The sequence below is a fragment of the Haliaeetus albicilla genome, chromosome 8, assembly GCF_947461875.1.
Source record: "Haliaeetus albicilla chromosome 8, bHalAlb1.1, whole genome shotgun sequence".
Taxonomy (NCBI): Eukaryota; Metazoa; Chordata; class Aves; order Accipitriformes; family Accipitridae; genus Haliaeetus; species Haliaeetus albicilla.
The window spans coordinates 6,311,381-6,330,406 of record NC_091490.1 but is presented as its reverse complement, the minus strand read 5'-3'; the positions used below and the strand labels follow the sequence as shown (position 1 = coordinate 6,330,406).

Here is a 19,026-nt window from a genome sequence, read left to right as displayed (position 1 = left end):
ACAATCTACGATGGAAATGTTTAAAATGTGGGGTAAACCCACTCTTAGAGGCAAATGTCTGTAAGACCTGACATCTATCATCATCTATTTCCTACACCAAGATTATTCAGCTCAGCTATAGCCAACTAGGCAGTTGGATTTTAGAGCAGTTACCTCACATCAAAGACTGCTTATAGGTCAGAAAAATGAGTTCATGAGAATGAGGTAACAAACACAAGCAAGCCCTTCTGAAATGAAAAAAAAAAAAAAAAAAAAGAAAAAAGAAAAAAGAAAAAAAATCTTTGCCAAAGATCAGAGAAGCTGAACAGGGAACATGGATCAACATATCAGTATGACAGGAGACTATTGTTAATTCTAGCACCTACAAAAAAAAAACCCCAAGCCCCCCCAAATGTACCATGGCTATTTCTGCCAGCAATGAATTGCACACGCTTGAGAAGGTTGCCTCATTTGTGTCAAGATGATTCCATTTAAATGCTGATACAAGTCCAGTTGAACACGTGCCTAAAGAGAATATAAAATGCTTTCCTCCTGCAATTTCAATAATTTAAGGCCCTTCATTTAAACAGCTGTCTTGGGCAGAGATCAAACCCAAATTGCAGCCTCTGAAAATGAAGATGTCAGGAAGTCAAACATTTAACAAAAAATGAGTAGGACAAGCCATTTTGCAAAGTCAAATGCCAAGATAGCTTAAATAGTCCATTTAGATTAGAAATCTTGAGAAACAGTTCAATTACTGCAGCCTAGCTAGTATCTGATTTTACTGAGGGAAGATACTTTGACAAGAGCTTACAAGTACAACACGTAACAAATTCTTCAGACTCTGGCTCACTCTGGAAACAGTAGTGCCAAGTGACAGATTGCCACAGGCACAGTTTCCTGTGACCTAACAGCACATTACTGAATCACTGGCTTCACTGCACAGATCACTTAGCTGAAATGTCATTAAACAGCGAACAAAAGACAAAACACGTAAAACTTGTGGTTTCTTCCTTTGTTGTAAGCAGATACAACGCCAAATAAAAGTAGAAGTTAGTTGTTTAACTCAAACCTAGGAATGTAAGCAATAAAGTCAAACGTTTTTATGTCGCAAAACTTTCTCTTCCGAGTCATCAACATAACAGAGGTTGTACTGTACACATCTGAAACAGGCAAACAGCCATGTTTTCATGAAGCTGTAACACTCCCTTTTGCAACTACATATAATCACAAGGGAAAACATTTTAACAGAATTGAAAACATTTCCATGTTAGTAATTCAGTTAGAAAAAGTGGGATTGCTAAAGTCTTTTCTGGAAAGGCAATCCCGAACAACAAAGTGCTAAGACGACAGGCAATAATCACTGAAGTAAAGCTCGTGTTTACAAATGAATTTAAACATCCATTGCACAAGTTGCATTTGATACCGCTCAAAGCGGAACACTGGCATCCTGCACCCAAACGGGGCTGTATACTGAGGTTTGCACTACATGAGCGGAAAGGCACGTCTCAGCTGAATCACTACTGCAAACAGAGGGATTTCCCGCCCCTGTGATTGTGCAAGTGAACAGTGTTCCGAAAACATCACACCATCGATTTTCACAAGTCATGCCTGAGGCCTTTGCAATAACGCCACCAACACACAAAGGTACCTGTCAATGGCTGCTGGCACCCAAATTTCTGGGCTATGATGTTGTCCTGCTGAAGAATTTAGCACGAAGAGGTACAACTAATTTAAGACTTGAAAATGCAATTTCTGCACGTTGATAGAAGCCTGATTTAAACAAATGTCTTTTAATGCTCTTAAACCTTACTGACAGAAAACCTGCTTGAGTGCTTCCAAGCTAAGGTTTTCAGCAGCGCTGTACAGACCACTTAATGCACATTCCTGCTTAATTGCCCTTGCAAGGCTCCATCATCTGTACTTACCCAACCATCAGCGTTATAGCTGAATTAGGAATGACTATTGAACCAGTTTTTACAGTGAGGGAACACTATACTGTGTCCTCCAGAACCTTTACAGTTCTCACCAGAATTCAAAACCTGAAGAGGTGTTGAATATTTTTGTTTGTTTGTTTGTTTGTTTAAACCTTCAAGGTGGTTTTGTATAATCAACAAAATATGACGATGAGAGATCATGCATCCTAGCCAGCTTTCAAACACTTAAGAGACCTTAAAATAAACCACACACATCCCCAACTTGTAAATGCTATGGGAACCAGCATATAGTAATCTCCTCAAAGAGGAGAGCTGCAAAAAATATATTGGAAATTTGAGGGACATTGTACGTTGTGGTTGTGAGAGTGAATCATGTAGCAAAATCAGGTCACATTGCCCATGAAAGGAATGCTCCAGACAGGCTTTCATACTGAGTATGTTGTGGTCAATAATTAACCATAGCAAAAAGCTATATAGTCAACATTTTCTATACAGTCAATTTTATTTGTCTGTTCTCATTTCTCAGGAATCAACTTGTTTCTGTAAATGAAGTTACAAGACTAGAATAGTTAATCAAGAACAGAAAGTAGAATTTCTTCAGAAAACACAGGCGCTAACTTTACAAGCAATTTAAGATTTAAAGGCTAAAGGTTGACAAAATAATTGACCATGTTATGTTCTGTGTGTGAAGGAATATGTCCATAAGCTTTAACATCTTTCACAAACTGAGTTCTAGCCTATAGTACCTCACAAATGCTTTCCATCTTGGATATTGCCACACTGTAGAAAAAATATATTTCTATTTTTAGAGACAGGGCTGTTTGTGCATGGACATTAACAAGTACAAAAATTCAGCAGGTAATTTTATAATATTTTCTCTTAACTACAACAGAAAGTGCAACACTAAAAAGGCATTTCCTGCCTACTTAAAATTTCTTATACCTTTACAAAGCTAACTCTGAATGTACACATTACATCCTAGAACACACAAATAAGTTTGAAAGTGTCATGGCAGAAGTATGGAAAGCATGCTTACAGCTTTTGTAAGCAAAAAGACACATAGCAAACACCAGTGAGAAGTGATTATGTCTGGAAACAAACGTAAATTCAAGATGTCTGAATCTTCACTACTAGTTGAAAACAAAATCCCATGACATTTGTTGATTCTTTAACTTTAATTGCATTTAAAGACTGGCTGCTAAGCTTCTTATCTGAAGAACCACCACAAACAATCAGGAGTTGCTAGCTCTGTTAGAATTAGTCTATTGGATCCAATGAAGACTTATTTAAATTGCTGATTGAGCCAGATTGACTTTTGTAGGAAGAGGTCCTGCTTCTTCATGTTCCTCAGTCTTGCATCTAACCACAACAAGTGCAGAGGATGGGTATCTGTTCAGTTTTTGTTCATTCATGTATTCCAAATCTCCATAGATGCTCAGCTTCTGAAATATTTAAACAATTTACTTTAAGACAAAGACTCTCCATACTGTGAATAAAATGTATTTCATTAAGCAACTACATTCCTAGTTCTGACGGCTGCAGTCGTTCAACAGAAGTTAACCCTGGGTTTCTGTAACATCTGAAATTCATGGCTGGAACTAGATTTGAGTCCAACAAAAATGTATTAAATCTGCCAGAACAACAATAGATACAGTGCATGTGTAACAGCTCCTTTAGTTTGCAAATACTGTGAGCCTTGCTTATTTCAGAAGTGCGGGGGACCTCTCTGGGCACTAGGGATGCTAGTTCAGCCAGTTCCCCTCTGATCAGACTCTGTGCGCACAGATAATATGCTGTCACTTCTGTCCTCACTATTGATGCTCCTGGATTAAATCCATACTGCGTTCCACCTATACCATCCAACTCTCAGTACAGCTTTATTCCCAGAGAAATTAGAAGGAGCCTCCATTTGTTAAGAGTAATCTGAAGGTTGTCAAGAGGAGAGTGCTACAAACCAAAAGACATCATATTTGGGCTGCCTGAGTAAGGTCCAGAGCACCAATCAGCCACAGGAATAAGCAAGAATTGTTCAGCTATAAAATCATCTTTTAAATAACATAATTGTTTTGCTAACCACATCAGCAAAATAAAAAAACCCTCTTTCTAGCTGACCCCCCCCAAATGTTTCTTAAGTCTCTAGACAGCTGTAACATAAAAGTAATAAAATTAATAAATTCAAAATATCGTAAGTTATAAAATAGTAGTACCTCAGATGGAACATATTGCTCTACAGCTGTAGCTACAGTTGCGCAACAAATCCAGAGCAGTACCAACACTGACAGGACGAGCGTAGTAGTTAAAATCCAACTGGAATTTCTGAAATGAAAAGAATGTTACCAGATTTCATATACTGAATACAAGACAATGGACCCTCTAAAAAGTTTGGCTCAATTTTGATTGCATTTCCTGCTGAGTCATTAGTCTCTAGCTCTTCCAGCTACACTGCCCACTTCAGACTCCTGGGTACTCTAATGCCTGTTTAGTATCTGACTTGAAAGACACAGAAGACTCGCTAGATTCTGTTTATTGTGCCCTAAGCATCCTCCCACTTACAGTTTTAAAAACAGATTTTTCTGTTACACATTTGGGATGCAATTCACTGACCCTTCCTGCGTAAACTTTTAAGGAGAAAGTAATTAGAGTAAGGGAAAGAACCACCAACACACTGATCTTCAGCAAATCTTTAATAAAGAGATACTGGGTATTTTCAGCCTGGAAATGAGACATAACAGTGTCTTTCCTGTCAGACAGTCCCAATCCAAAATATAAAACAAGTGCTTTGTCCTGAAACATATCCAGAGCTAAAGAACAGGCAAAACACAGTATTGTTTAAACAGTTCACAGAACACACTCCAAAAACAGCGTAGGAAATTATCAATATGACGTTTACTTGAAACGGAAAGGACAATCAAAGTTGGCAGAATAGCCTGCAAATGGGGCCAGCACGGAAAAGTAGCCATAACAGTCAGATACACAATTATAAGTGCTATGCATCCTGAACCTAACAGACTTGTACCACTTTTGAGATCTTGCACTAGTGCCCCCATACACACACACACACAGAGGAAAGGCCATTATCCTCCTTACTAGGTACAGACATTCTTCAATATACATACACGGAAAGACACTTGAAAAAGCTGTCATTTTCTCGCTCTTCAAAAAGTCCTCGGTATGTCTGCGAACTTCCTGGACGTAGGTCTGCTGAAATACAACAGCAGAAACAGCACTTGGGAAAGCAATAAAAGAGAAGACCCAAACACCGCACAGTTTGTCTATACAGAGAGCATAAAAGGAAGCTTTTAAAATGGCCCTAGCTTGCACGTTTCTATTTCCAGCAGACCTTGGTTTCCACCACAGACTTTTCTAAGTGTACATAGTGCAGTCTACATGGCAAACAATTATATTTCAGCTTTCTAAAAATTTGCTTTCATGTGCCACCTGCAACCTTTTTTTTTTTTTTTATGACAGGGAACATTTGCTTTTGCTGCTCCAGAGCACAAAGAACAACTTACAGGCTGTTTTACTCAGCGACAAGGATCCTCTCGTATCTCCGGTTTCCTGATCAAGCTGTGGAACATACTGTACTTCTGGCTTTGACTAAAAGAAAATAAGGAGTTAGGAGATCCTTCTAGCAAGCTTCCACTGATCTATCATTTACATTTTCAGAACTAATACGGAAGTTAACCTTAAGACACGCACCATTCGCTTAAGTTTGATTCTGCTCCCCCCTTATGCTGGCCCTAAAGGCAGTGAAGTACTAGCAGAAACTAAACACATCTGATAGTGCTTTATAGTCTTTCCTGTGACTCGAAGGAGCAGAGTTAAACATTTAGCAGCCAGGACACCTTAATCTCAAAGAAAAAGGCAAGCACCTGGAATATGACAATCTTGCCATCATCTGCTTGAAGGTAGAAAGTCCACGAGGATGTTATGAAGCTCTGAGCTGAATCCATCATGTCACTCCAGAATGATCTCACCAGTGTCAGAGGAAAGAGGAGATGAATTCTTGGCATCAGGGACATTAACTGCAAGCACAACGTTAACTGGTTTTCCATTTGTTTCTATGTGAAAAGGACAGAACTCATGTTCTTGCTCACCCCTCGCCTCATATCTAGGTTTCAGTCCTCAGAAGATTTATTTTCCATTTGAAGAAACTTTAAAAAGCAAAGACACACACTGAACAGAAAACAAGTAGGTGGTATTTGAAAAACATGTCATCTACTTACTTGCTCTTGCCTTAACTCAGCAAATGGCAATTGGTTCTGGCATCCAAGATGGCAAGCATATTGTTCATCAGATTGGGAGTATGCTTCAGTACAGGCTGCAAGGAAGAAGTTCCCCAAATGAGAAGATAAATTCTGCATTTTAGTTAAGAAAACATTTTCAGTATAAGTTGGATCAGAAACAAAGCAGCAGCTAAAGGACTGACAATCCCATTTGCAAGAAAATATATGGCAATCGCTCCAAGGATAGCATTTGCTCTGAGGTCTAATGAAGGTTAAGGAATCAGAGCTTAGGCAGATGAAGTAGTTGAAATCTGAATGCAGTCAGAGCAACCGATCAGAAATGTTACCCTGGCCAATCTCAGGGGTGCAAGTTTTCATTGATCCTCCCGCTACCACTTTAGTTCTTCCTCTACGTATCAAGTAAAACATGAATTTTTACCTCAGAGAACAGAGGTGGAGTCCTAAAAAGAATAGAGGGACCATCAGTCCATTAAATCCCTTTGAAGTAACAACAGAAGTCATGGTATCACAGGAAAACCAAAGGAGCATTTTCCTGCTAGTGCGAGGAGTACAGAAACTGCATTGAAAGTATTATGGAATATTTTTTTAATGAAAAATGAAGCCCACTCTTTGTTTTACAGATAGCTTCTATTAATTGTTCACTAGAGATCATAAAGGCCAAGAAATCTAAATTATTCAGAGAGAATAATTTAGATTATTCTGCCCATGGAGAAATCAGGCAGACAATACATGGGCATAGCTCTTCCCCAAACTCTAAAGCTTAGGTGGACAATGTTGCAGTACAACCTGAACTAAAGAATCAAACCAAGTAGCAACACAGAGGACAGCAGCTCTCCCAGTTTTCTGCAGGAACAAACAGACCATCATAAAGGCTAAGAAGCTGTCAGGAATCAGGGCATGAGCAGCTAAGAATTTCAGTTTTCAGCTCCTAGCACCTGAACAGCAATTCAATGATAAAACTGCCACCAAACTAGTGTTTGCAGGCATAAAGAAGCATCCAAAGACAGAATCGAGCAGATCAGCCAAGATGTATCTTGCCAAACATAGAATACTTAGTCAGGGTACCAACCAGTGTAACAGATTACAGAACATAAGCCAGAAAAAGACAACAGCCTCAGGAAGGAGAGTTAAACCAGAAAGTAAGCAACTGTTCAATTACCTCTACATGTGGTCTATTGCTACATTACCCTTTTTTATGGCACTCTTCAATGTGCGGTTTGACAACTAGATTGACATGCTGTATCACAGCTAGTCACAGTGTATGACAGACTAGAGCATTAGCCCATTTCTAGAGTATTTAATGCAGTTTTGTATCACATTAGCATCTCTGCATGTCAGGCTTTCTACTTGCGTACATTCCATCAGCTCTCTGAGCTAGCCACTAGCCCTCTTGTTTTTGAGGTACTGAGAGGATAGAAGCCTCCTTTGAGTGCTGGCTTGGTGCTTAATTGTATTGGAAATACAGACGGAGAGCTCCTAGCTTTCCTGCTTTGGGTGGTTATGTCCCACTTAATCTCTGACTAAAACTGTGAATCAGCTCCCTCGATATTATTGGATGAAAGTTCTATACAATTCCAAAACCAGTATTAACTGGTCTATAGTACACATATTTCATCAAATTTTTGCTCTAACACAGGTAACTGAGAGAATTAGTCACCAATATTTAATGACCTATTTCAAACAAAACACGTACCTCATTCCCAAGAGTTTAGCTGTAGGTAAACCTCAGGACGTAGCCTAGACCACAAGTTACAAGGCAGACAGCACATTAAGATCTGTGTTCTTACTCTTCTGAACAATTCACTTGTATATACAAGTTTGTCAGGAATTGTAAATGGGACTGATTGTCACATGGAATTATTAAAGGAAAGGAAAGGATTTTTTCCCAGCCATTTGTGTTTTCTATGACAAACTGTTTATAGTAAAATGAAGTGTTTCTAATTTATTTACAGAGACTGACGATACTTAAGAAATTCAGGCAAATAGCAACACTAAGCATCAGGTCTAAGCATCAGGTAAGGAGAAACTCGCAGAGAACAGACAACCTTTCCCTAAGATTTTTTTTTTTTAATATCCTGTACATAAACTTTAAGAAATTGTTAAACAAAACCAGAAAGCAACTGAAGTAATCCCACCAATTTAACAAAACCCTTTCAGACGTTCCTGCTCTTCCCTCTGTTATGTCTCCACATTACGGGATGCTGAAGGAGTACTGAAATCTTACCGGAGTCGCATTCCAGTTTGGTTCGATTCAAATCGATGCCATCATCCACAAACTGACAAATGGAAAAGAGTCTGCAGCCTCGCTGGCATGCGTACAGTTCCTCTTCCTGGAAAGGCAGAAGAAAAGGCTTGCATCCCTCAATTCAAGATTAAATTGTCAGAAAACAAATACTTTTTTTTTTTTTTTTTGGAAGTGCTATAAAAAAGCCACCCACCAGAGCACCATCCTCCTTCCTTCCACTAGACCTAGAAGCCAGCTAAACATGACATTCTGGATGATCTGAAATAAAACCAAGCTACAGCGCTTTAACACTGACATACCTATTGATTTATTTCAGAGCTCTTCATTCTGTGGTGGGGCAAACCTGGAACAGCAAATTCTATTTTGTAATTCCAGTCCTACAACTCACAACCAAAGTTGCACTGCATTTTTAAAAAAAAATGTTGGGTTTAAAAACAAGATATACTGCTGTAAAAGATTTACTGATGTTTAATCCCACAAAGAGTAGTCTTCCATCTCAGAACACCTAGAACCCAACAGGAAAGGACAAAAAAAAGACTAATTTTGACAGCATGTTAAAATGTATCCACCAGACTGTAATCAGAACTACAACAGAAATAAGAGATTATCTTCTGATGTACTATACCAGTACCCTGGTTACCTGCTTACTTGCCAAACCAGTTCCACAAACACACATTTTTATTCATTATATTGAACTGAAGGGGAAGAGTGCTTCCTCACTGCAACTATTAAAATTATGCAAATATAGAAAACCTACACATAGTATTTCTTCTGTCCACAATACCAAAGGGATGGATGTGCACTTTCCACATATAGTGCTCTCCATGTTGCAGAACTAAAGACAGCCTCTATTACATAAGTGCTCCTACTTATGAACACACCCTATCGTGAATCAGACCCATCAAAACCACTAACCATATAACCACCCAAGTGACGGCAGCCAATTGCTGTACAGGTTGAAAATGGACTCTGCATTAATTTAACAAAAACCAAACATACCACACCTTACTGTATAACCTATCGTAAATTAACTGGCCATTATTTGTCTCTGAGAGCACAAGTTCACATGCTTTAAAGGCACAAAAGTAGAAAACTGTGAATGTAAATTAAAACTTAGCTCTAACAACACTGACAAGGTGGCTAATATAGTTATGCTACTGCAGAAAACATGTTTCATAATTTGATACCCAGACAGAATTAGCTTTAGGAGACAGATTTCTATGGCAGTCTTCCACGGAGGTGTCAATGAAGCTTGTCTTACTTTCCAATGACAACAATTTCCTTCAATTCAACTGGTAGTTTTGTGACAAATCGAAAAAAGACTAAATGTGATGGAAGAGATGAGCATATTATTCAATAGCTCCAACAACACACAACAAAGAATTCAAAAGTACAGTAAAAAGCACAGAAATAATCAGCCTTCCTTGAACGAGTCCTATAATAGAAACAAGAGCAGCATTGCACCAAAACAGTATGGAAATATATTAGGATAATGTTTAGTCCTAATTTCTCAGGTTTAGTTCTTTCTCCTCACTATCGTCACACGTAAGCACCAAAACACGCCATAAGTACAGATGTAAGTTTACTTGTATTCCACATAACTCCCTGTTACTTCTCTCCATGGGGATACCAGTACCAGCTACAGAATCACAAAATCCGATTTAAGTTCCACAAGAAAGCAGACAAAGCCCTATTACCTAACATTATCACCGCTTCCATTTGCCTGCTGCCCTCGTGTGAAATCTCAAAGATGGGCTAAGAGCTCCCATCATTTGGGGTTCAACCTGCTACATAGCTGCAGCTGATAACGAAGTGTATTGCCAAGAAAGAAGCGGGAAAGATGAGATTTTTGGTACTAGACTTTCCAAATTCAAGCTCGTAGTTCCAAGCTGTACAAAGCTTGAACCAACAGCAAACTCTGGAGTATGAAATTAGATTCCCGTTAGACACTATTTCAGTATTTATCACGAGAGGAAAAAAATTCCATGCAAGTGAATTAAAACACAGACTGAAGGTTCTGACAAGCTACTCGTTTATCATCATTTATGCTTCATCCTTCAACATCCAAGCGTCATCTCTGGCTTGTCACGAACACAGCACTGTTTTAGTGCCCCAAAATATAGAACAGCCTAAGCCAAATTACAGCTGCCTCTTTAGGAACAGGAGGGGAAAAAAAAGCAGCAAATCCCCCAAAACCCACAGAGATACCCAGCACTAACAAAGCTATACTTTGAAAGCGGCGCTTCTTGGGCAAGCTGCAGCCTAACCATCTATTTTCAAAACGCAGGATCTATCTTTAGAGAAGGGACTGCATCCTCTGCTTTGAGGGGACAAAAACCTAAGCCAGACGAGACACTCCACAGAAGAACCGCAGCAGCAGCAGCAGGGCTGCTGACTGCCCCTCAGCACTGCGAGCATGAGCTTCCTTCAGGTTTATATTTGCTTGAAGACACGTCCAACGCCGCTGGAGAACACACGCACGGGGACACGCCTCGAAAAAGGCTCCTGCCCGAGAAAATCCCGGCGGTGTCCCGTCACTCCGCAGCACAAGAAGCCAAAAGACACGACGAGGGGCTGCAGGGGGAGAGGGCCGAGGGCCAGGCCCGGGGACGGCCGCGCCAGCCGCAGGACGGCTCCCGGGGAGGGGAGGGAGGGAGAAGGGGAGCGGGGCCGAGCCCGGGAAGGGGCCCGCCGCGGCGGGAGAGCCGTGAGGCAGGGCCCGCCCGTACCTTGGGGTAGGTGTGCAGGGAGTAGGTCAGCTGGCAGGCGCGGTGACACGACGCCGTGTTGCCCAGCACGGAGTCAAAAGCCTCGGAGGAGGCGACGGGCAACGGCCCGGCCCCCCGAGCGCCGCTGCCGCCCGCCAGCAGCGCCAAGGCGAGAGGCAGGCAGAGGAGGCCGCCCCGCCGCGCCGCCATCTTCCTCCTCCCGCAGACCCCCCACCCCGCCACTGACGGCAGCGGGCACCGGGGGACTCTCACGAGATTAACCGCCACCGCCCCCCCCGCGCGGTGCCTGCTGGGAAATGTAGTCCGCGCCGCCGGGCGGCCCCAGCCATCCCATAGGGCCTCCCCTCCGGCGGGAACTACAAGGCGGGAAGGGCGGGGCAGCGGCTTCCGGGAGGGCGGGCGAGAGGATGGACCGGTTCGTGGTGCGTAGGGCCCGCTGCCCGGAGAGCCCCCGCCGGGCCGGGCCGGCCCCCCGCGCCTACCGGCAGGCCACCCTCGAGTCCCTCAAGGCAGGTCACCGGCGCTGGGGGGGTGGTGGTGGGGAGGGTAGCACGGCTCGCCCCGGTCTCCCGGGCCTGAGGGGAGGTTTTCACCCCGCGGCAGCGGGTGCTGCTGCTGCGGGGCCCGGTGCCTTCGAGGTGAGGTGAGAGCCTTCGAGGTGAGGCCTGGCGCTGGGGCAGGACCACGCTGCTCCCCAGAGGCTGCGTGCAGGGGTGGCAGGAGCACCCCAGGAGGAGCCGGGCTGGCCCTGAGGCACCTTGGAGGGAAGAAGGGGTGTCAGGCCTTCGCCAGGCTGCCATCCTGCCTCTGCACGGAGCTGAGCGGGATGGGGTGAGAGCGGGAGGAACGTTTTGTAAACCACTGGTGGTTCCAGCTCTTCACCGAAATCTATGCAGTGTCGAGGTGGCATCCTCACGGAGGACAGGGAAGCAAAGTTAGAAAGGCGCAGAGGGCTCTGCTGCGTTGAAAGGGGTTTCCTAAGCTAGATGCTCCTTCCTGCATGTTTGGTGTGGCATAGGGTCAGGCTGGGTGCACAATTCAAGTACAGCCAGGTGACACCACCAGCTTCAGTACTGCCAGCTGGCTCACTTCTCTCCCCAGCAAGGAGAGCCCTTCACTTGGTTGCATGATGGTCCTGCGCAAGACATGCGTAAGAGCTGAGCACCTCTTTGCCACCTGTTTGTAGAAGCACAACAGGAAAATGTTTGCTGCACCAGAGACCTTATTAGTGTAAGGCAGAAAGCAAAAGAATGGTGCGTAAAGCACCCCAGCTGTCTGACCACTGCTGAATCTTTGTAAGATGCCTCACTGTCCAAAATATGAGACTCACGCTGTTTGCAGTCTGTTCTGTCAAGGTCTGTGGCAAAAACAGGGCAAGAAACCCTGCAAATGTCCAGTGTACTTGAGTTTGTGTTCATGTTCCCTAATGCTTTGTTTCTCTCCTTGCTGGCATTATTTTAAATTTAAAACAAATCTGAGCAGGATTCAGATTCTGCCAGGCTGCTAAAGATAATTAGCTGCCTCCCTCTTAATCCCTTTTTCTATTAAGACACATTTATACAATGGACTCCTGAAATTCAAAACACTTCTATTCTAGCAGACAGTTGCTGTTACGTGCCCTAGAGTTTGGCAGACCAAGGTGAAGCATCTTGCTTTGCTTTCTATTTACTTCAGTCTTGATTTGCAGTAGGCTGCCAATCTCAAGCAAGTACCCATCATTCCAGGCCATCATGTATTCTGTGCTCTGGTTCATACCATAATCAATAATTCATGTGTTGATAACAGCCCCATTAGCAGAGATGAAGCCAGTGTCCTTATTTATAATAAGAATATTCCACTTCCCTAATGGCTTTTCTCTTTTCCAGAGAGTTGTGGTTGTGGAAGACATAAAACGATGGAAGTCTATGCTTGAGCTTCCTGGGCAACCAAAAGAGAATCTGATCGAAGCTTTGGAGGAGCTGAAGAAGAAAATACCTTCCAAGGAAGTGTTACTTTCAACAAAAATAGGTACATCTTGTCTGATTTAGACTGTGGATATTGGGTTGTCTTGTGTCTGCTTGGCTTGTCAGTACAAAAGAGACTAGCTTGCAAGCTTTTTAAGAAATGAGTGTAGCTGCCAATAAAAAATTGTTGATATCCAGCCTGCAGTTTTCAGAGCTTGTACTGAAAAAGTCAGCTGTCCTCTAATTCCTCCCAGGTTGCCTGCTTATTACCAAATACTGCATCACCACTTCTGTGGTCAAATTTTTGAAGAACTCTTCTTGGGCACCTCTGTGTCTTATTCCTTCTCCTGCTTTCTGTCAGGGGCATGGCAGAGCGCTGTCTTGCCATCCGAGACACAGCTCATCTGTTTGACCTGGCTGAATCCTCTGAACATGCAAGAAATTCTCAGATTGGCCCAAAACTGCTTACTGCATCCTCACCCTGAGAAACCCCCAGCACGATGGGCAGCTCCATGCAAATGACACAGCCCGATGCCTGGCTTTTTTCCATAGGACTTGGGGGAGGGATAATGTGAGACCACATGGTTGCTCCCTGCCTTTCCTGACTATGGAGAGCATCCTGGCCTTTGTTTGCCATTAGAGCGGCTGGATCTCTGTTCGGAGAGCCCCCCTTGCCTTAGAAAAGGAGATGCGGTCTGCCCCTTTCCCCATACTTCTGAACTGTCATTTTATTTGCCGTGTTCAGCTTATTCAGGCTTTTCCCGAGATTTTTCCTAGTGCCTGCCTGAATGCGGCTGGGCTGGAAGAGCCACAGAAGCCTAACAGTGACATCTCCTGGCCAACAGCGCTACTGGTCAGAGAGAAATACCCCGCTAGAAGAAGGTCCCTTTTGTCTCCTTTCAGAGGAAAGCCTCTTTTGCACTGGCAGGCCCTATCGATTGGAAAGATTCTGCCTGGAGTCACCGTGATGTTTGTGTGTTAAAATGCTATAGCCATCACCAGCAACAACTGTTTCCTTAAAGGGGTTTTCAGTTTAAAAACAGCATTCTTTGTAGGCAAGTCTTACAAGCTTTCACCAGATCTAGTATCTGTGTAGAAAATGAATGTAGCCCTGTATTACGCAAGTGTTGCTCCTTACCTCGGTGACTTGGGAAGGTAATTTTCAAATGTATAGGTCAATTCCTTGCTAATTGCTTGGGCAACAGTCGCTGCAGAAGTCAAGGAGTGAGAATTTCAGTCTTAATTCCTAATAATTTTATATTTGTCTTTGTGTCAATGCTCTGGTTGTTTTGCTGACGCTGCCTGAATTAAAAAGGTGCGTGGCTGCTTTAGCACCGATATGATTTGACTGGCGTCCATTGTATTTTGTCCACCTACCAAATGTGAAGGAGCTGTTATTGTTTTCCAGGTCACACAGTGAATAAGATGCGCAAACATTCAGATCACGATGTGGCCAGCCTCGCCAAAGATATTTACACAGAGTGGCGAACTTTCATCAAAGACCATTCAAACAAGCCCTCAATAGAGGTCAGAAGCGATCCCAAGACCGAGGCTTTCAGAAAGAATGCACGGAAGCTGCTTTGTGAAGCCCTGGATCTAGAGGTGACGTTCAGATCCATTTGTCTTTGGCTCAAAGAGTTATTCCTTGTAGGAACAAATTAAACAAGCCTTTTTCAGCCATAGCTACTGTAAAGCTGGTCCTGCCTGCAGAGTGGGGACAAGACCAGCTGATCTGTTCCTGTTTTCAGCGATTCGCTGCATGTCCCTATTTATAAGTAACTTTGTTTTCAAGGAAGGTAATTTTGTTGTTGTTGTTGTTAACCAAGTAAACATGCTAATTGTGAGGTGTATTTTCTCTCATTTACATAACCAGTCAACAGAATAGTTGTGTAGCTACTGCAGTTGGGCTGAGAAAGAGGAAGTTAATAGAACATAGTTTTTCCTACTACTTAACAGCTGTGAAAGCAACACTGGGACCTTTTGGGTGTTTCATATTTAAGTAATTAAACATTTGTAAATTTAAATCTATTGCAAAAACAGAGAGGCAAGGTTGACAGTATATAAAGTGGTGATAAATACCAGATCCCTCAGGTATCTTTAACTAAATGAACGGGGCTTTGCTGTAAGGCTTAATGACTAGTTTGCTTGGTCTATGAAATGCCATAATAATTATCCTTTTTAATTTATTCATTAATTATCCTTTAAATGGCAAGTCAAGTGATAAGCACTCAAGAGTTTCAAAGCTACGTGTTTGCTAGCTATGAGAACAACCTCTCCAACTTACTGAGGCAGCACAAAAGGATGGTTTGCTGTGGGAATGCCTCAGAATGGCGGGAGCTCACCTTTGTCAGGCTGCTGGGTCAAGCTTAGTTCTTGGAAGGCACATCTATGCATGGTGAGAAGACTGGTAGTAAAGTCTGAACCTGTGGGACATAAAGGCTATGGTACCACCCTAAAATGAGTGGTATTGGGTAAAGCAGAATTGCCTCTGAACAGGACTTGCCTGAAAGCACAGCAAGGAAAAATACCCTGCTAGCTTGCTGCTACCACCAGATGTGCAAGTGGAGCTTACAGCAGCAGATGAACACTGTATGTAGCCAGGGGAGCCACAGAGGTCCAGCAAATGGGGAGCAGGGACACCCGAGAGGTTGACAAAAAGGAGAAGGGAAGGTGGGGCTGAATGAATCCGAGGGGCTTCTAGTGCTGCCCAGCAGAGGGGCAATTTAGTGATGGGTAGCAAAAATAGAGTGGGCGAAGGACTTGGAGGAATACTACTTGGCATGCTGGAATCTCCTGTATTCAAAGCGTGGGAGATTCCCCATTACAAAAGGCAGAAGTGAAATTAAAACCATTTCATGATGGGTGGGGGATTTTTTTCTAAGCTGTGCTAAATTACAGGTTTTGGCACATGTTGAAGCAATAACTACATAATTAACATTTAGCAAATCCCTTTCTGCATTCTTAATTACACCTCCTTCTACACACAGAGAGCCCACATTTCCCTTTATAGCACCAGGCAGAGTTGCCAAGTGTTTGGCATGTCTTAGAGTTGCTGTTGGAATCAAGTTTAAAATAGTATCCAAGGTACCTTCTATCAGCAAGATCAAAAGTGAGCTTTATGGAGACAGTGCAGTGTAGCTTATAATTGCAGTTGAGCTTGATACCCAAAGCTAGTTGCAGATTAGTTTCCTGTTGTGATGGCAAAGTACTGCCACCCAGCTGGAGATGTGGATATGTTCCCTGCTACTGACCATGTTGCCTTGTTCCTTAATTGCTAGGGTGGAATTAAATTGCTCTTCCTGTTACACTTGTGATGGGAAGTAGATTTCCTTGAATCTAAACTGATTAATGAAGAAACACTGAAAAGCACCAAACTCCAATTTCAATCAGTTGGTCTCCTTATTAAATGTAAAGATCTAATTTTATACTTTGCTGTTTTCAGATTGATCACCCACTGGCTGAAAATATTGAGCGAGAAGCTTTTCATCTCTCTTCCCGTCTCATTAGCGCACCATATCGCAGAACGGTGCGAGCTCTTGTCTTTTCATTAAAGCACAAACCTGAAATCCAAGCAGAAGTCAAGACTGGCACGCTCACTGTCCCTGCGTTTGTACAGAGCCATAAAAAGTAAGGTGTCATTCTTGATCCTGGGTGAGAACTTCATGTGCCTACATCTCTGTGGAACTGGGAGCCCTTTCTGTCATGAGGGGAGTGCAGAAGTGCTGACAGTGTGACTCACTTGGCACCGTTCTGTGAACAGGGCTGCTGAAAACAAGAACTACTAATGATGAAAGCGGTGCTGTAAATCTGACTTGGTAGAAATCCGTGTGGGCTTGTTGCAAGAAAAGTTTCTTCTGCTCTGCTGTATATTTTCCTGCTACAAAACCATCCTTGCTGACTCACCTGTTTCTCACTTCTGCCCATTTGTCATACCTCAGTTTAGTTCCATCCCTGATGTGGATCTTCAGGTGTAATCAGCTGGATAACATAAAGGACCAGCTCTGTGCTGTGCTGGTGGGAAATACTGGGAATTCAGAGTAATTGGTCCATGGGAGCAGATTCCTAGTGGATAACTGCAAACTCTAGTTAACCCTAAATCAGCTACATCTGCTGTAGCTGGGCCCTGCCTGTGGCAAGCTGGTTTGCCAAGCCAGGTGATGTCCCATTGCTGCATTCCAGAGTTGGATGCAGAATGGGTTTCAGGAACTTGCTATCCATTATTCCATAGGGTCAGTCATCCTGCAATTGTGGGCATTTTCTAAAGCCCTGGGGTGAAAATCAAAATGCCCTGGAGTATAGGTGCTATCTAATGCCTCTGCTGCTTAATGAGCAGCTCGCTCAGACTTCTATACCTCACTCATGATTTAAATCTGGTGCTAGTTCTTACTGTAACGTGAAAAAAAACTTGAAATGAATTTTCTAAATAAAATTAGGTTATAAGGAAAACATTCCTTTTAAAGGCTTTTTTCCTCCAAAAGGAACATGGTTCAGAATGATTGCCTAAACAAATTTAAGCAACAAACTATTGTTTTAATTCCTTCTAGTTATTAAAAACCGGAAATCTTGCCTCTCATATTTGCTCTGATTTCTTGAGTGCCATAAGTCATCCTGTTCTCCATAAGCTGTGACAGGCACAGTGTTTCTCTACTGGTAGGTAATAAAGTGCTCTCTGTTCTCTGTGTGTCTGTGTGTGTGTATGTACACAAGGGACTGGTCACAAACCTTTTTCTGAGTTATCAGGGTAGACAGAACCAAGTGAGTGAAACCTGCTTATTCACTGTCATGGGAATTGAAGTCTTAATACACCATAAGGAAGTGTCTTTTGACCAGTTGTGGTCAGCACTCTTATTTCAGAAGAGTCACTTAAGGGCAAATAATGCAGTGGGAAAACTATGAATTAGTCTTTATTCAGATCTTCATCCTAAAACATGACTGACTCTAATTATGTGGACCTGCTAAATACTTTTTTCTTCTGTGGACACTAGAAGCTAAAGAAACACCCAAAATTTACCTGAGGTGTTGAACTCCATAAATTTAAATAGCTAATTGCAGCTTCTCTTAAAAACATCTAAACCACGTCTTGTTTGCTTGGGCCAGTGCGAGACTGGTTTTTCTCCTGTATGCATTGTGAAGGTATCTTCAAACAGCTGACTTTTCTGAAAACAAATGCTTTGGCATACAGACATTTCATTTGCAGAAAGTTAAGGTTAGGCGTGTCAAAGACAGGATGAGACGGAAACTGGCAGATAGATGGGTGGTGACTATATGGATAATATGTCAATGAAGACTTAACACTCATTGACCAAGCTGTAGCAAGAGATGTGAAAACCATCTATTTATTTCTTACAAGTCATCAGCTCCATTTCCCGCTTAAATAACTTCAAACTGCACAGCTGTTAATTGAATCCATGTATCTTGGACTGTCATGGAAGGGGCTCGGGATGAAAGAACAACCTAGCTTTTGTTTCCAGAATTGCAACGCCAAGACCAGCAGTATTTATTTTCAGCTTTCTGCTGCTGGGCTGTGTTTTCTCTATTTAGGTAATGTGTGAGAAGCAAAAATCCTTAAAATGAGGAACTTTGTTCTAATGAAAGCCAAGCCAGACAAGTTTTCTACACAGGTCAGATACAGTCAGAGAACTTTGGCTTACCTGAACACACAGCCAGTTTACACCATGCTGTGCACTGGTTTGCAAGACAGGTCTAGGAGTTGCCAAAATTGTTTGTGATGCACAGTGTGGGTAACAACCGAGGACAGTTGCTGTCTGAAAGTGAACTGCTCTGTAGCAATGGCTGGTCTACTCTGAAAACAGCAACTTGGTGAGATCCACTTTTGTTTTTACAGTTTAGCCCTGGGAACCAACTGAGAGAAGGGAAAGTGATGTGGATGATTCTTTCCTCTCTTATTAGTAAACAGTCCTGTGGAAGGGATGCCATTCATGACAC

The 19,026-nt window shown here is 42.6% G+C and overlaps 2 protein-coding genes across 4 annotated transcripts; one reads left to right on the top strand and one right to left on the bottom strand.

Annotated features, from left to right (window-relative positions):
- Positions 1 to 2,399: 2,399 nt before the first annotated feature.
- Positions 2,400 to 11,363, bottom strand: TMEM59 (transmembrane protein 59). Of its 2 annotated transcripts, none has more exons than XM_069788685.1 (8): positions 11,138 to 11,363; positions 8,388 to 8,493; positions 6,143 to 6,237; positions 5,789 to 5,941; positions 5,429 to 5,513; positions 5,033 to 5,117; positions 4,124 to 4,232; positions 2,400 to 3,358 (listed from the first exon to the last, which is right to left on the bottom strand). In XM_069788685.1, the coding sequence occupies exons 1-8, from the start codon at positions 11,324 to 11,326 to the stop codon at positions 3,203 to 3,205; spliced, it is 978 nt and encodes a 325-aa protein (XP_069644786.1). In that variant the 5' UTR covers positions 11,327 to 11,363; the 3' UTR covers positions 2,400 to 3,202. The 2 variants fall into 2 exon arrangements, with proteins under 2 accessions (XP_069644786.1, XP_069644787.1); XM_069788686.1 differs by having other exon boundaries at positions 5,033 to 5,114.
- A 168-nt stretch (positions 11,364 to 11,531) lies between these two features.
- TCEANC2 (transcription elongation factor A N-terminal and central domain containing 2) lies at positions 11,532 to 17,759 on the top strand. Of its 2 annotated transcripts, none has more exons than XM_069788683.1 (4): positions 11,532 to 11,646; positions 13,003 to 13,144; positions 14,489 to 14,682; positions 16,523 to 17,759. In XM_069788683.1, exons 1-4 carry the CDS (start codon positions 11,545 to 11,547, stop codon positions 16,709 to 16,711), a joined length of 627 nt encoding a protein of 208 aa, XP_069644784.1. In that variant the 5' UTR covers positions 11,532 to 11,544; the 3' UTR covers positions 16,712 to 17,759. The 2 variants fall into 2 exon arrangements, with proteins under 2 accessions (XP_069644784.1, XP_069644785.1); XM_069788684.1 differs by having other exon boundaries at positions 11,538 to 11,650; positions 13,007 to 13,144.
- The last annotated feature ends 1,267 nt before the right edge of the window (positions 17,760 to 19,026 follow it).

Coding starts and splice junctions, on each gene's coding strand:
- TMEM59 (XM_069788685.1), bottom strand. CDS start 11,326: ATGGCGGCGCGGCGGGGCGGCCTCCTCTGCCTGCCTCTCGCCTTGGCG. Junction 5,514..5,788: donor GCAAGATTGTCATATTCCAG/GTGCTTGCCTTT, acceptor ATTTTCTTTTAG/TCAAAGCCAGAAGTACAGTA. Junction 5,118..5,428: donor GTCGCTGAGTAAAACAGCCT/GTAAGTTGTTCT, acceptor GTTGTATTTCAG/CAGACCTACGTCCAGGAAGT.
- TCEANC2 (XM_069788683.1), top strand. CDS start 11,545: ATGGACCGGTTCGTGGTGCGTAGGGCCCGCTGCCCGGAGAGCCCCCGC. Junction 11,647..13,002: donor CCACCCTCGAGTCCCTCAAG/GCAGGTCACCGG, acceptor TCTCTTTTCCAG/AGAGTTGTGGTTGTGGAAGA. Junction 13,145..14,488: donor GTTACTTTCAACAAAAATAG/GTACATCTTGTC, acceptor ATTGTTTTCCAG/GTCACACAGTGAATAAGATG.